The sequence below is a fragment of the Sceloporus occidentalis genome, unplaced genomic scaffold (assembly GCF_023333645.1).
Source record: "Sceloporus occidentalis isolate IW3139 unplaced genomic scaffold, rSceOcc1.0.p SCAF_17, whole genome shotgun sequence".
Classification (NCBI taxonomy): Eukaryota; Metazoa; Chordata; class Lepidosauria; order Squamata; family Phrynosomatidae; genus Sceloporus; species Sceloporus occidentalis.
Window position 1 is genome coordinate 13,380,459 of NW_028316997.1, and position 16,945 is coordinate 13,397,403.

At 37.4% G+C, this 16,945-nt stretch overlaps 1 protein-coding gene across 1 annotated transcript in view; it reads right to left on the minus strand.

Moving 5' to 3' along the window:
- Nucleotides 1-16,945, minus strand: part of LOC149302862 (TBC1 domain family member 22A-like) — a 246,137-nt gene that overhangs the window by 179,844 nt on the left and 49,348 nt on the right. The window contains exons 4-6 of the mRNA XM_089482103.1: nucleotides 11,525-11,595; nucleotides 4,020-4,148; nucleotides 3,127-3,189 (exon numbers count right to left, since the gene is read on the minus strand). Coding sequence (XP_089338229.1) covers nucleotides 3,127-3,189; nucleotides 4,020-4,148; nucleotides 11,525-11,595 — 263 coding nt within the window. The remainder of the gene's footprint in view (nucleotides 1-3,126; nucleotides 3,190-4,019; nucleotides 4,149-11,524; nucleotides 11,596-16,945) is intronic.

Consider the following 16,945-nt stretch of genomic DNA (forward strand, 5'->3'; position numbering starts at 1 on the left):
CCCTCCCCTAGACTTACCAGTGCAGACTCCCCGGTGTCTTGCGGGGCCAGCGGGGGACATCTATTCTATGCAGAACGGTATACAACTTCCGGTGCCGGAAGTGCCCTGGGAGTCTGCACTGGTAAGGAGGATTGTTAAAGCTTACCGCGCAGACGTTCACCGGCGAGCGTAAATAACCTCCGCTGCCGGCACGTCTGCACGATGTGCTTTAACAATCTCCCTTGCGGGGACCCCCCCCCCTCTGGGAATTCCCGGCAAGGGAGATTGTTAAAGCACACCGAGCAGACGTGCCGGCAGCGGAGGTTGTTTACCCGTGGAAAGTGCCGGCAGGGGAGGCTGTCTGAGCGTATCGGAGAGTAGGATGCACCACTGCGGGGAATCTGTATCCTAACCCTGCTGCCTGCCCGGCGCCCGGAACTGCATGTCCCGGACGTCGGGCGCTAGACCCCAAATATAGGCCGCACCCCCACTTTAAAGACTTAAAGTGGAGGGAAAAAGTTTGGCCTATATTCGGGCAAATACGGTATATATGTATGTGTGTGTGTGTGTGTGTGTGTGTATATATATACAAATCTGATTGCCTCTTCGAGTCAAGAAGGAATTGTTTTCCCCTGATGGCAGAATTCGAAGTAACTTAATTAGGGTTTTTTTACCTTCTTTTGGATCAAGAATAGGAAGGTTAGGTAGAAGGGTTGAACTTGATGGACCAGATTGTGTATCACAATTTAATACATTAACTGCAATTTTCAAAAAGGTATAAGAAAGACGCATATCTATTTTAGTAGATATATGTAAGAAAGCAAAAAGCGGGAAGTGATCCATATTCAAGCTTAATCCACACATAACATTTACTAGAAGTAGCATCCACCCAAATAAAGAGGCTATTGTCAAATGTTCATGTAGCTAAAACCAATTTATAACATCTACTGTCATTTAATTGTAAAAGGTGCTGAGCTGATGGAAAGCAAGAAAAAAAAAAAAGGAGAAATGGCTGAGAAAGTACAAAAAGCTGAGCTGTAAGAGGGAATTCTGGCCTACAGTTTAGAAGACATGAGATATTACAGACACTTACGGTTGGAAGTATATATATGTACATGCACATGTTTAATACAAAAACATGACTTATATCATGTTACAAAAGTTCTTCAACATAAAACATATTCCTTTTCACACCAGGCAAGCCAAAAGGTCACTGGAATAGTCGGCAAACACGAGGTTGGACAAAGCACCGAAGTTGAATATAGAACAGAGAAAGGTAGAAAAGAATTTTGTTTCTGAAATCATATTAATAAAGAAATCGAATCTTTATATATATATGAAATCACAAAAAATGTTTAAGGTAAAGAAAATTAAAATGACATAACACACAATTAATAGAAAGATGGGTCTATTTACAAAAAGGGATATTGCGATAGAACCGAACATTTCCTGATATCACTATGCATTTTAAAGGGCGAATTTTAGTGAGATCATAAATTAAAGGATTTAGTTCTGCATGGATGCCTTGCCATCTAGCGAAATACTGCCATATCAACTGTTCACCAATCAGTTGACACAATCCATCTGCTTACATCAGATTGACCCGTTGCATCTCCATTCTAGGACCAAACCTATCCACAAAAACAGCTTCCTTATAATCTCACTTTTGTGTCATAATGTCCTTATTGTCATTGGAATGTCTATGCATGTAACCTGTAATGGTTCCCCAATTCATATTTCTTTAAACATACGACAGGTAATACTGTACTTATTTCTTAAGTTAAGTAAAAAGATTGGTCTAGTTCTTTTCTTCTTTTCTGTAAACGTTGCCATGATCAAGCCCCACAATAGCTGACATGTTTGGAAACCACTCCCGTCAATCTCCAACACACGGCAGGAGGCATTCACTATTAAAATACATGCACGTTTCAAAATAAGATACTGATTGGCACGTACATCAGCCTTTGTCATGGTTGATAAAAACTTCAATCATTATGTGAAGAGATATTTATATTCCATTGCAATGATAAATTCTTTGAATGGGTTCTCTCTTGTGTGAAGTGCGACTGATGCTAATTACTTGCCTCGTGCATCTATTAACGTTCTAGGGTGACTTAACCTTTTAATAGGTTTCCAAGAAGCCCAAGACCACTCTTAAGATTGATTTGATAAATAGCAAATGTCCTAAATCAAGATGGAAATTAAGATTATCTGCATGTGCTGTTAATACTAAATATCTACGGTAACACAATGTAATATCCTATATGCTCCGGCTTCCAATCCTAAGAAATTAAATAAGTATTTATAGTGAGGCGAGTTAAGATTTACAGTGTCACAACACAATTTTTTTTAGGTTGACTTTCACTGACATTTCTAAGAAAATCCCTTTTCCCTCATATATTTTTCACTGTGAACAGATTTATTTGCCCCACCATAATTACAATTTTTGTCCATATAAGTTATACTTGCTGTCAGAGACTTTCATTTTTTAATTTCCCTGGAAAACTGTTCACTGCCCGTTAAAACCCCGTGAATCGGCTGTTAAGTGTCGGCTACCTCACATGGTGATGTCAGTAGGCTAAGACAAACACTGATGTCATCACGTACTGATATTATCACATTTCTCTTCTGACACTCCGGCACCTTGGAGTGGAGCATCTGTAGATATGAATGCAGTGTTTATTTATCGTCCCTGTGACAGGGCTCGGAATAGGCTGCTGTGTTGGCCGAAATGTCGAACAGTAGGCTAAATAAATTATAGTTTGAGTTTAAATAAGCTACAAAGCTGGGTACCCTTGTCTCTTTTCAAGTAATAAATAATCCCTACAATATTTATCTCTATAAAAGTGAGTAGTGTTAAGGAAAATTCAGTTTTCTTTGTCAGAAATAGGCTGCACTATTGAAAGGGAACTGTGCGTAGAGCCGTTAAAGTTACAGATAAATTGTTAAAAACTTCAAAATATGTAAATAAAGAAACAAACCGCACATTAAACAACATGCACAGATCCATTAATATGGAAACATTTGATTAAAGATGTGTTTAAAGTGAGACAATCAATGAAAAGCAAGGAAAGGGGATGGATGGAAGGCAGGGAGATTAATTTACCATTATTCACTATATCTGGCTTGTCATTTATAACACCTTACCTCCGTCACAACTGGCTGAAGAATTAATGTTTCTGGGCTCATTCTGGGGATATCTATTCGAATCTGCAAATAGGGGGAGATAGGCATTAATATACAGAACTACATGATGTGAAAAACATATGTATTGCAACCTTCCTGGTTCAAAAAGGTTGGCAGTATAATTAAGGTCATGCTACTTTGTACATCTTAGTTGGATAAATGAGAATTGCAAAGCTTTAAGAGCCAGGGGTTATACAACATAAAGCTGGGTTTGGGTAGTTAGACCCTTGGCATGGAATGGGAAAAAAGTATGTGTACAATAAGAGCTTTCAATATCGCATTTCAGGCATGCAACAGCTAACATGGCAAAAGATACTGGCAAACCGGCTCAAAACTGGAAAAAGACTCAAAGACATACTACATGCATTTATCTAATAGCAGAACTTTCTTAACTTCCCTGGGTAAAATCACAAATAACCCTCCTGGAGTGTGCATGCATCTTTCCAATGGACTTTTTAATGTTGTTTGATGAACTCTACTATATCTGGACATATGTCAAGGAGCAATGCTGCATATACATCACTTTATTGTCCACATAATCCAACCTACAATACATTAGGAAGTTATAGGCTGGCTATGATACATTTACATTACATTTACATCCGCAGCTCTGTGAAGTGTGGTTCTCACTAAAGTAACCAGGAAGGTAGGATATATGAAAACAAGGGGAAAAAAAAAAGAAAAAGTATTAGCAAACATTTTCGAGAAGGGCAGATCTGGATGCCATGTTAACTGCGACTGTGTGCATAGGTCAAAATAGGATTGGCCTGTCATTCATCAAGCAGGGTAAAATCTTATAACTGCTAAATCAGAAGGATCCAAAAACATTAATAACAAGAACAGTATGCCATTACCTGTCTGTACGTGCTCTGATTTGTGTCATCATTCCTGGAATTGTAATATTGTTCTATGAAGGCAAAATATTCTTTCTGCTTTCTCTTTAATGTGCCGTCCCTTCTGTCCACATTTGCAGGAAGATAACCCTACATGGAAATGGGTGATATTTTGTCAGATATATAATGTTAGCATTTTAAATTCTACCAAACGCCAACAACAATTTCTTAAACTACCACCATGAAAGCAGCTGTAATTTTAACAAACACACACACACATATATAGATATATATATATATATAGATATATATATATAGTCTAGATTCTAGACTGTTTGCTTATTTGAGTATGGGCTTAGCTCTTCTTTCTGCAAATTCAATTTCTTTTATGGGATGTACTACTTGTGATGCCTATTGTACCATGTTACAGAATATGTTGGCACTACATACTTATATATATATATACATATATACATACATACAGTGAAGAAAATGATTTGATCCCCTGTTGATTTTGTGCGTTTGCCCACTGACAGACATGATCAGTCTATAATTTTTATTTGAAAAATGAGACAGAATAACAAAAAAAAATATCCAGAATAACACATTTCAAATAAATTATAAATTGATTTACATTTTACTCAGTGAAATAAGTTTTGGATCCCCTATCAATCAGCAAGATGTCTGGCTCCCAGGTGTCTTTTATACAGGTAATGAGGTGAGATTAGGAGTCAAATGCAAATCAATTTATAACTTTTTTGAAATGTTATTGTGGATTTTTTGTTGCTATTCTGTCTCTCACTGTTCAAATTAAAATTATAGACTGATCATGTCTTTGTCAGTGGGCAAACATACAAAATCAGCAGGGTATCAAATAATTTTTTCCTTCACTATATATATATATATATATATATATATATATATAGTGAAGGAAACAATGTTATATAATATAATAGGGGGGGCTGGTCCAGCAGTAAGTATATGACTTCCTGGGGACTGTGGTACTTCTTTAGAAAATATATATTGTTCCTTTTGTAAAGAGCCACTTACACAAATTAAAATATATACTCTATAAGCTAATCAACAGGAAAGAGTGTTATGATGTCATTAACTGGTAGTCACTTCTATAGTAAACACTACCCTGCAAAGTTGAGGTTGTGCCAGACATCTTAAAGACCAATGACAGCAGGATAAAGCAAGTAAAAGAGGGCAGGGGATTGTTATAGTATAATCATGGTATTTTGAAGTACGCAGGGAAAAAGAAAATTGAAGGGAAATATCCAGCTAAAAATGTATTTCAATCAACTAGGCATAAAGAAAACACTCTATAGCGCGGCTTGTTTTATTTATGTCCTGTGTGTATTTTGGGTTATTTAGAGCACAATACAACTTGTACTGTTGCCAGTTTCCCATTTCCTTCCATATAAAAGCCTTTCACACTTTATGGCTGCACATAACACGAGACAGGTAAGTGAACTTTACTTATAGCAAGCATGGCTCCCCTTAGGGGGTCTAAACATTTCTACATGGACAGCAAATAAATCTAGATACCAAAGATTTTTTCAGCACATTGGTGTGTGTGGGGAGTAGACATGACAGAAGTCCAACTCAACGGTAAATACCTAGACATATTGAAATATAGAATAGAATTTTTTTTGCGATAGAGGATAAGTTAGAAAGAAACACTAATATCAAATGACGTTTTCTATGAGAATGCCATCCCAAAAGATTATTCTGGTCCTAGCTAATTATAATATAATAATAATTAGTATTTTAGTCCTGGCGAATATAAAGAGTTTGCCCCGTCTCAAACACAGAGCGATCATATGCTGTGGGCCTCATGATCAAATTACACAGCATGTGCCAACCCATACAGCCTGGGCTTTCTCAGGTTAAGCAAGATCTAGGTTTTCATTCATTTCATGTCAGGTATAATTAACCTGTTCTGTACATGTACTTGTGATACCGAAAGATCCAGCTACTCTCAATGAACGCCTATGGACAAGGTTGTGTGGTGAGCTTAATGTGGACAGTTTTCCTGTTCCTCAGCCCATTGTCCATTCTCTGTGGGATTTCTATGGATAGGAAAAACAAGGACATCATGTATGAAGAGTTTCCCCATTACTCCTAAAAGATTTTAAACTCACAAGAGCAAGTCCCTCTTCTTCTAAACCAGTAGATCTTAATCCATATTAACGTTAGCCGATTTTGTATACTGTCAATTTTATTATTAATTTCACTATCCCTTATTGTAATATTGCTATGGAATCTGCAGTTGTTCAATGTAAAATATATTGATTTTTTTAAACAAACCAACTTTAGGATTAAGTGTAATATTCTAGAACAGTTAGTGACTATTCTGCAAATATACCGTTCTACAGTGCTCTATTCCCGAAAACTGTTAACTCTCGATTTGTCATTTCTTTTATGGAGCTTTTAAATGTTTCAATTTAAATTTCACACACTTTACATTAGTAACAGTATAACACTTACAAATTTAGAATTGCTCTGCATGTTTTTATTACATTAACGCCAAAATGTTTCAGTTTCAGCAAGCAAAGGCACTTTGTAGCCAATACGCTGTTGCACCTCCTTGTACTTTATGGAACATGAAAATTTGTTGGCATGAATTCCAAGGCAGCAGGCTAAATGCCTTATCCATTCAAGCTTTGTATCGCTTTATGATTAATTGTGCGAGAGGCTTAAGAAGTTATATAGGAGGAAATGTTTGCGCAAGTGGTTGGGCTGATACGGGTTCTCCAGCCCGAATGACAGAGTTTCTTATGTCTTTGGAAAGACAATACTTCCTTATGCCGTTGTAACACTACAGATCCCGACACGTCTCTGTCCAAAAATGAAGGAGCCTTTCATATGTTATGAGCTTGGCATATTTAAATAGTAAGATAACATTTTCCATGGATCAAGCAGAGAGCAGAAGAGCGCCAACAAAAAGACGGGCTTACGTTAATGAAGTGGATTCGCTAGCGTTAGATATTCAGTGTTGTATTTACTGTAACTGAAGATAGCAGGCTTCAACACATTGTTCCCATGTTCATCTTAATTAGCCCTTAAAAATGTTGAACAGATGTTTGCTTTCTAAATAACACAAGACAGCCAGAAACTCCAATGCTTGACGAGTGAGTGAATTATGTTTCCTTGAAACCTTTATTGATATGACCTAATTTCACTTGTGACATAAAGTATATACTAGGCCAGGGGTGTCCAAGTTTTTTCTGCAGTGGGCCACTTCATCAGAATTGTATACGTGCGCGGGCCGCACTCATTTTTCACTGTGACAAAAAATATGGCCTTTAATAAAATATGCAGATTAAAATAAAGTAAAATGACACAAAACCTTTACTCTTCCTCTCACTGATGACCCCCACCTTTAAAAATAATAATAAAAACTCACATGTTTAATAAAAGTAGCTAACACACAATTGGACAAAATTAGCAATATGACTTGGCATGATAGGAGTGTGATTGCTAACAGCAATCACACTCCTATCATACCCAGGCAACCAGTAAATGCTGGTACCTAGGCATGATGGGACTGTGCTCGCTGTGATTGCTGTTAGCAATCACACTCCTATCATGCCAAGTCAGCCAGTACATGCTGGTACAGGGTGGCTGTAAGTGATGTGCAGACCCCATACTGCTGGCAGCATCACTACACGAGTGGGGCAGCTAGCTAGGTTTCAGCATGTACTGGCTGACTTGGCATGATAGGAGTGTGATTGCTAACAGCAATCACAGTCCCATCATGCCTAGGTTCCAGCACTTACACATCCATGCTATCACACACACACACTAATTTATTCATATAATCATTCATTCACAGATTAATTCCCTCAATCACAAACACCCTCCCCAATCCCTTACCTGCACTGCAGCTCCTCGATGCCGCTCACAGACTTCAGCAGGGGGCGCGGCCTCCCTCTGCCTTCTCTGCTAAAGCACAGAGGAAGTAGGATGTCAAGTGAACTCCGCTTCCTCTGTGCAGTCCAGAAGACCCTCCCACAAGTAAGTAGCAGGGCTTGAGGTGCGGCTCGCGTAAGATCGGTTGCCCTGGCTGCCGATCTTACGCGGGCCGCACCTCGAGGTCTCGCGGGCCGCATGTTGGACGCCCCTGTACTAGGCCTTACATTTAGTAAGACCTGTACCAGTGCTAATGATACAGACTATAGGTTAGCAAGCGTAATACGATATTATGTAACCATTGAATCAATATCAGGCATGTGGACTAAACCCCCTTCCCACTTTTTTGTATGGTGCATATTTACCAACGGGGTTGAAAATAAATGTTGAGGTTAGGTGCCATAAAGATTTGTTGTTTATGAGCAAAGGCACACATACCTAGAGATCTTCTCTACTTATTCTAAGTAAAAATGCTTTTTAAGCGCCCACCTATTAAGAGAAGAACACATAATATTCTTAATACCCTCAACTTGCACCCAGGAACAAATCAATCCGATCACGCCGCACCTTTGAGATCTCCACATCAGCCTCTACTACCTTTACGAGAAAAGCCTCTCATTAGAAGTGGTAGAGGCTAATACAGTGAGGGGATATAAACATATTTGAGATAAGGCATATAGCTATGCTGAATCTAATACAAGACTCTTGTAACTGAATCTCTACATCAGGGGAAAATGGTCAGACTAGATGTGCCAAATGCTTCTTATCTGAAGTTCTATTCTATTTTTCTATGTTTCTATCAAATCATTCTCACCCATGCAGTTCCTCTCATTCTGTCTCATTCCCCTCAACCTCCTTATAGACTGTAAGCCCACAAGAGCAAGGCATTCTTCTCCTGCTGTATAAGTAGTTCTCAATGTGTGTCAATGTCATTGACATATTTTAATGTTATTGTTCATTTTCACTGCCCCCCCCCATTGTAATACTGCTACCCATGTGCTGTCCTTCTACAAATCAATGTAACATAATGTGATGCAGTACAAAAAGTTGGGTGCCAAGCAAAAGATGGTGTCATGGATACCTGGTTCCTAGGATTTGATTGGCTGTAAGGTCATTAAAACAAATTACACAACATATGAAGCAATTTGGCCACATCAAAATGCTTCAAAGTGGGTTCATGACACGGAAAAAGCGTAGAACGGCTTGGAATTGATTTTGTTTAGTTGAACATTAGGAACAGATTTCACCTTAACAGCTTTGAGCACTTTGGCCTAGCATACCACCCTTCTGTCTCCTTTGTTGTATGTGTCTAAAGCACCATGATTTTTTTAAATTTAAATGGCAAACATATGAGAATTCTGTTTCCAAACACGTATGAAACAACTAACTGAAGTACAACAGAAGAAAAACATAATAAAAGATACATTTGGCAAACATTGCTCAGCATAAAATTGATTTATTTTAAAGGAAAGAACTGAATCAATAAATCAACAATGATCCATACATACCGATACACTGCAAGGTGCTATAACATACGTTAACAGCAAAACGTACATTTTTTGTACACTTTTTTTTATATAATATAAAGTAGGAGTTCAAAGAACTGAAAGCATATTCTATTCCTAAGATTGTCCTTTTTGACATTTTGTACCATTTTAAGAAAATAGGAATGTTACATTAAGTGATCCATGACATACCCGGTAATGATACCATCCTAAACCTTAGCTATAGCCTGATTTAATTTGAATAAGTGCTTGTCATTTTATGTGCTATCATTTAAATTACAACTTCTTTCATGCTTTCTGGACAAGCAAAGATCACTCTGAGCATAAGAAAATCTTGTAGCTCGTAAACTTAAGGACAGACTAAAGCCAGCATAAGCATTTCATCGTAAAATGTTAAAGATCTTTACAATGACACATGACTTCATTTAATAACAATCACTATCCCATTATGTATATACCAGTCAATGTAAAACTAGACTTTGTACAGCGAGTGGAAGCTCCTTGAAGGCACCTAGAAGCAAAAATTTAACTTAATACACAAACGGCAAGATTTTTTTTTTCTTTTTAAAAAGCTTCTTAAATCGCTTTTTGCTTCTGTTGTCGACATAAAGGTTTAGGGTTTTTAGTCTTCTTAAATATCATTCATTTTAATGTTTGCAAACAAAGCAGTGTCCAAAAAACAAGCACCAAAACAGGTAAAAGTACCTGTTCCCTGCCATTTTTCTTCCTTCTACTACACTTTAGGTGAGATGGGCTTTAAAAGGACATGAAAAGAAGCATAAGCGGATAGTGAAATAAAACATAAGCTATTTGGTGTCCAGACCAAACAAGTAACAGAGTGTTCATTGTGAGCTTAATTATTATCAATGATACTCGTTCTTGTAGACCTAAGCACCCAGTTTCACTTAAGGGCTTAATTAACAAGGGGGTATTAGCAGTGCACACATCATGCAAAAACATAGAGCCGGGGGCCGGTGCCTTAAGTGGGTAGGTGGGTGTGGAAAACGTCAAAACAGTCACATGTATAAATAATACATACGCCGTCAGCAAGAACGGATTTTTAGATTAACTACTAATAACATACACTTAATTATGGGCTATAAGACATTCAGTGTCCACGTTCTTAATAATCGGGGATGTATTAATGGAGTAGAATTTGAAATAAATTGTTGCAAGTGGTTAATGGGAAGGAAACATTACTATATAACTAAGGTCCTTGTCATGTGCTAGATAAGGAACAAATATGTTGTGCTCATTCAACGGAGGGAAAATGGACTTGAGAAAAATGAACTTGTCCACGGCATGACAACATAATTAAGATTAAAACGTGTAATGCCAACATGCACGTTTTAATGTAAACCAAAATAGTAAATGAAGAGTGAAGCAGCAATTCATCTCATGCTGAATGCGGCTGAAAGGCAGTCAGACAGATAAGGGGATATTAACAGACTGCTTCCATTCTTCTTCAATAATATGAATCTCTGATAGGACTGAGCTTATGATTATTCACAGTTAAAAAGGGGTATTTCCACTCAAGAGTAAAGACCATTAAGCTGCAAACATATTAACACCTATTAGCAAGCGAAGGAGGAAAAAAAAAATCTTTATTAACAGGAAGAAAACGAGACAGTATCTCATGCAAATTCATTGTTTACCGTTTGATTTTATGCCAAAAAAGAAAAGCTGTCTTAAACGTTAAGAGTAGTGCTTTTCTGTGGGGAGGAAAAAAAAGAGCAGCGGTGCTAAACACTTGTGTCTACAGCTCAGAATGTTAAACAGAGGTTAAGCGCATGGAGATCCCGTGATAAAGTCTCTTTAACATTCTCCAGAGTGTGCAGCCTAAGTGAATCAGCCCAGCGCTCTACAGCTGTTAAAACTGGCACTAGTTAAAAACATTAATATTAAAAGGATCAAAACTGACAACTAATACGTTTCCCTAAACACCCCTGACATTTCATCTTTGCATGCCGCCTTCCTAATAAAATAATTCATCTAAAAACAATTTCACACCGAACACAAGAACATGCAAGAGCGTTTTTTGCTTCTTACAGAAACGAGAGGCCTGTGTTACGTTATTATAAACGCAGCCAAAGATCAACTTACCGAGAGAAGCTTCCATGTTATGGAGCGAACAGGTTTGGGAATGCCAGACCAACTCAGCTTTCTCAATTCATCTGTCAAACAAGGTAAATAAACAGCATACATCATTATAATAATGTAAAAAGAACAATATTCATAATGAGAGCATAGAGGGCAAGTGACAATCAGTGCATACGTATGTTACATACTATAATAAACACAATGATTAGATGAAGTCATGATTTTTACCCAGCGATTAATACATATATATATATATATATATATATATACATATATATGAAAATAAAAGCATCATTTTGCAAGTAAGGCAGACTTTTCATGGTTTCAATGTGTATCATGCTGGCCAGGGGGTTTCATCTCCAGAAGTGCAGCACCGACCCTGCATAATGCACAGTTAAATTGGTGAGATGGCGCAAGAGTTTCTCCCTGCATTTACGATGCATTATTATTCTGCTGGGTAAAGTCAGCCTTTACATTTGTCCCACCATCTTTTATCCCCAATATCTTCCTCTCCCCTAAACCCTTTTTGTTTGATCCTTTTTAATAACTAGCCTCTCACGTATTTGATATTCTGGCAAAAACTGGCAGTGAAGATGGTCCAATGAATGGAGGCCCAGTCTACAGGACTGAGGTCGATTGCTCCGTCAGCTTATACCACAAAGACCTGTGCAAAGACCTTTCATACAGCCTACGGAGACAGAGCGCAGCAGAGATTTTAATTTCAAATTACATTCCCCTCGCCTTCCCAAGATGCTTGACTGGCCAGGTTGCCTGACAAAAATCATAACATCAGGTGGCAGCTGGGAAGTCAACAATGAAGCAGTGTAATTTATACATGGGTGCTACCAGTCAAAATGTATCCTGTCCAAAATAAACACATAAACAGTGTTTGTTGCTATGGTTTAAGTGTGAGAAGCTGCAGTACGTAGCACACTGTATGAGAGGACACACACCCAGGTCCCACTCCCAACGTTCCTAAAAACTGCCAAGTCCAACATACTGTCATCATTAGAGAAGCAAGATCAATATTACATAACTAATCACAGTCGGAATTTATACTCTACTACTCACGAAGGACTTCTCCATGCTATGTTCTGAGAGACCAAAGCACAATGTCATGTTCCTTAGCTATTATCGTAACATAAAATGGGGACCTACTCTCTCTAGGATGTTCTCTCACGACTCTGATCTATAGATAGATAGGATAGATAGATAGGATAGATAGTATCTGATCTATATATATCTTGGGCTTTGGTAACAGGGGTTAAGATCATACATAGCTTATCATTAACACATTTCCTAGTCAGCGGGTTGCACAAAGTACGGGAGAAAAGTTACCCCTACAAAGTGACACATTGTCCAAACAGAGGGGCGTGGGGGGGGGGGATTTTTTGTTATGGTTGTTTTTGTGCACAACTGCTATAAAGGCAAGGTGTTTAGAGAGTATACTGTATGCATTTCTCTTCTCCACCTGCACCAACACAAATGTTTATGATATTAGCCTGGCTGCTTGCATAGATTACATTTACATTGTATTTACTGTCGGAATTCTTTGCATTCATTGTTGGCACAAAGGCATTGTCAACAAACCCTTATCTGCTAACCACAGCACTTTAAGTCCTTAACAAGAATGAAAATGATGCTGTAAAATAAGCAATTACATAGTCACTTTGTCTTCTGCTAAATTTTACAGTAGGTCAATAATGCCCTTCCTTAGAGTGCAGTAAAAGAAAGCAGAATTCTGGTCTCCACCTCATGGGCTTTGAACCAAAGAGTATAGGTTCAAGATCACTCTAATGTTACAATAAACAAGTCAGTCAGAGCTTTTTCCCAGGCTACTGGCGCTAAATGACAATTTCCCCGGCACACAAATAAATCGTGCCAGAGCTGTTCATACAGCATTAACCACACTGAAAGTGCGGCATATAAACAGCTTTCATCCTCCAAAACGCTTGCTTATTCTATTTTCACATAATAAAAAGGGGTTCTAAAAATAGGGAGAAAGATTTAATGGACATGATTTGCAATGGGGAATTCAATTCTAAGATTTAGCCATATTTTGGTTTACATCTTCATACACCCTACTCCAATAATAAAAGCAGTCTTATCATAAAGCAATTGATGGAATGCCCCTGCTACCTGCATTATTTCACTGGTTGCTATGGTGACAAGCAAACTTTGCACAACCACTTCATCTCCCACCCATCAAGTTTGCACTACCATCAACATGAGATATGGTGAGTCGTGAGAGATAGAACACGTACCGGAAAGGCCAACAAGGAACTCAACACTACTATAGGCAGTTGCTTACTTCCACTTACTGACCTGGACTTTTAGGAGGCAAGTACCATAAAAGAAGTGTTCATCATGGCACGGCTAAAAGAGAACTAAATTGAATTACTGAAGCTACCCACAGCTTGTGTGTTGTTCCAAACTGGTGTAATTCTTTGGGAGAATTGTTTTCAGACGGAAAAGACTACTTTACCATGGAAAAGTGATAAGCGAAGAAAAAAAAGGTAAAATAGTTAAAAGTCACCATGTTCTTGCATCTGGAAAAGGGAGATAAAAAAAATGAAAGTGCATATGATGTCTGGAGTGTCCCTTTAACATTACTGCTCTAATGGAATACTCAAAGTGGTGTTCAAATACAGAAGTTACCTTCTAAAGAAATGCTTGAATAAAATGTGATGTCGGGTTATATATATCAATTTGCTTCCAAAACATAGCTTTTTTTTTTTCTTTTACAAACAGAATCGCTTACATAAAAAGCCTGATATAATTTTCATACATATGTTTTCTCATCCTCCTGCTTTATAAGTCAAAGGGCAGAACACCACGGCCTTGAGTAGGTAGGCGCTATTATGATTATTGATTGATTTATATAGCAGCACCATATTCCACAGTGCTGTACAACGGGTAAGCCACATATCAGCAATGAGTTAATACAGACAGAAGCAGCCTGCACAAGAGTTGATGCGGCCTCGCAAACGTTGCAAGCTGATCAAATTTAAACAAAAGCATCCATTTTATTATGTTCACCCTTCTTATGTATCTGAGGAAAACCAATAATAATAATAATTTCACCCTGGGAATAAAACACAATTTTCCTATGTGAGTATATCACTAATGAGGATTTTATTAAAAGATTAAACAGGTCATTAGATGATGAATGATCGTGTTTGGCTTTATTAAAGAAAACAACCTGATTAATTCAACGCAAGCAGAATCTCGGCAACATGCTGTGTACCTATTCATTCATGTCATTTCTTTTAATATCATCCCCCATGCATAAGCAGGAGACAAAACATTATTAGAGCAGATGTTATAGTAGAAAAGGCAATATAAATTGTAGTATCTTCTGTCCTAAAGAATGCTTAATCTTTGCAAATATTTTTTTTCATATTAAGAAAATGTTTCCTTTTTTTCCCCCCTGATGCCTCCTTTTATATCAGTTATTTTTGCTCAAAAGGTACAGTACGGCACACTTTGTTTGAACTGCGTCAGCATCTTACATGGGACAGCCCACGCGATTAACATTCTCCAAAAAAGATATTCACATCAATATTCATGGCTTTGACACACTACATTAAACAAAGAAGGTGTGTAATAGAGCGTGAATAAAGGCTAAACACCATTAATCTCTATCTTACAAAAAAAACTACCTACTAGGCCATAGTTATTTCTAGCCACAAAATATATATATATAAAAAAAAACCCACTATTAGAATCCGTTCATCCGATGTTCAGAAACACTGGCATTTATTCCAAGCACTGTTTGTTCTGAACTGCTGAAAATACAGAAATAATTAATATTCCGGGCAGAATACTAAAATAGCATTTATCTAACCTTATAGGAGTTTTAATATACTTTTTTGAGCAAGGTCACAATAAAACGATAACTACAGCCACATCAAGGACGTACCTTCCAAATCAATCACTGAATGAATCTGGAGCAAACTGCTGTGTATATGCAATGTTAAGTTGCTGAATATGTTGAACAGGCTTTATGAAGATAAATCACTGATGCCTCGAGACTTACAATTGCTTTGCTTCCCGGGAACAACCAAGTAGACGCAAAGCCTTTATGCAGATCGCTCAGATACTAGGCTAATTTGATGTATATTAGAATGTTTGTGAACTAATTCCAAAATGTATTAGAAAGAAAATAAACACAGTGAAAGAAACTGAACTGGATGTGAAATGGAAGATGGAACGGAAAAGGGCGGCTGCATGGAGCTCGGTATGGTCCCACTGACAGACCTCAAAACATTTTTATGTATTTCTAAGTATTAAGTATGACCAACAGCCTGTCAAAAATTCAAAAAGAAAAACCTGGGCTGATTTTATTGATTCTATGGACAACTATTAATTAAGCTGTCCATCCATCACGGGAGGCTTGTAGGTGTTGCCAAGTGCAGTCAGATGCCACCACAATGTGTTGATCTGCACCATCAGGAACTGCCATATGTCTTGTATGGGTATCAGTGTGTGCACTGGCATATTTTCATTCTCAAAGTATACACCTATATTATATTTATATACAAACAAATGTCTTATTAAATACAAACAATGCCTATTGATTAAGAATGTAGAACCTATGGCATGCATGTTTGATTCAGTCCACTGAACTATTACAGAGCGATCAACAACTGATAAATAACTATTGTAATGTTAGTCAAATTTAGATTATTTTTAGTAAAACGAAGCAGGCTTTGGTCCATTTATTAGAGCCGGTATCTGTTCGGCACACGTGTGATCCCTCCCCTGAGCTGTCAGCTACAGCAATGACACCATGAATCTTGTTCTTCTAGCATAATTAAAATATCCATGATAACCTCTAATGCCATATTAATCACTCAGTTGGAAAATTCTAATTCAATGGCCATTCATTATTAAGTTGAAAAGTTTCTTAACAAAAAATAGCGAAAAAAAGCTTTTTTGAGGAAACGTGGAGAAAACAATGTGACGCTACTTATTTAGCTAGTTACTAAAGGCCGTCCTATTCTAGAGATTATGGGGTAGTAATTAGAGTGAGAGACATGTCAGACCAAGTACAACTATGACCTGCTGACGCTCTTGACCATATAATTGCACATTATGAGAAACTATGGAAACCTGTTTAATAAGTACTATACATATATATATATATATATATATATATATATATATATATATATATATATATATATATAACCTGTGCGTATAAGGCCAATACACTGTACTAGAAGAGCTGTACTAAACCTAAAGATTAACAGGATCTGGCCCAGACACAAGTGATTGCCAGTGGTGTTTCAGTATTTTTAACCAGTATTTTAGAGCTCATTTCTTTTTAAACTATACATTTCCTACAGTTCTAACACAATATATAATTTGCCTCTTTAGTCCATAAGGGCCTAAAGTGTCTAAAATACCATTCAAGCAACA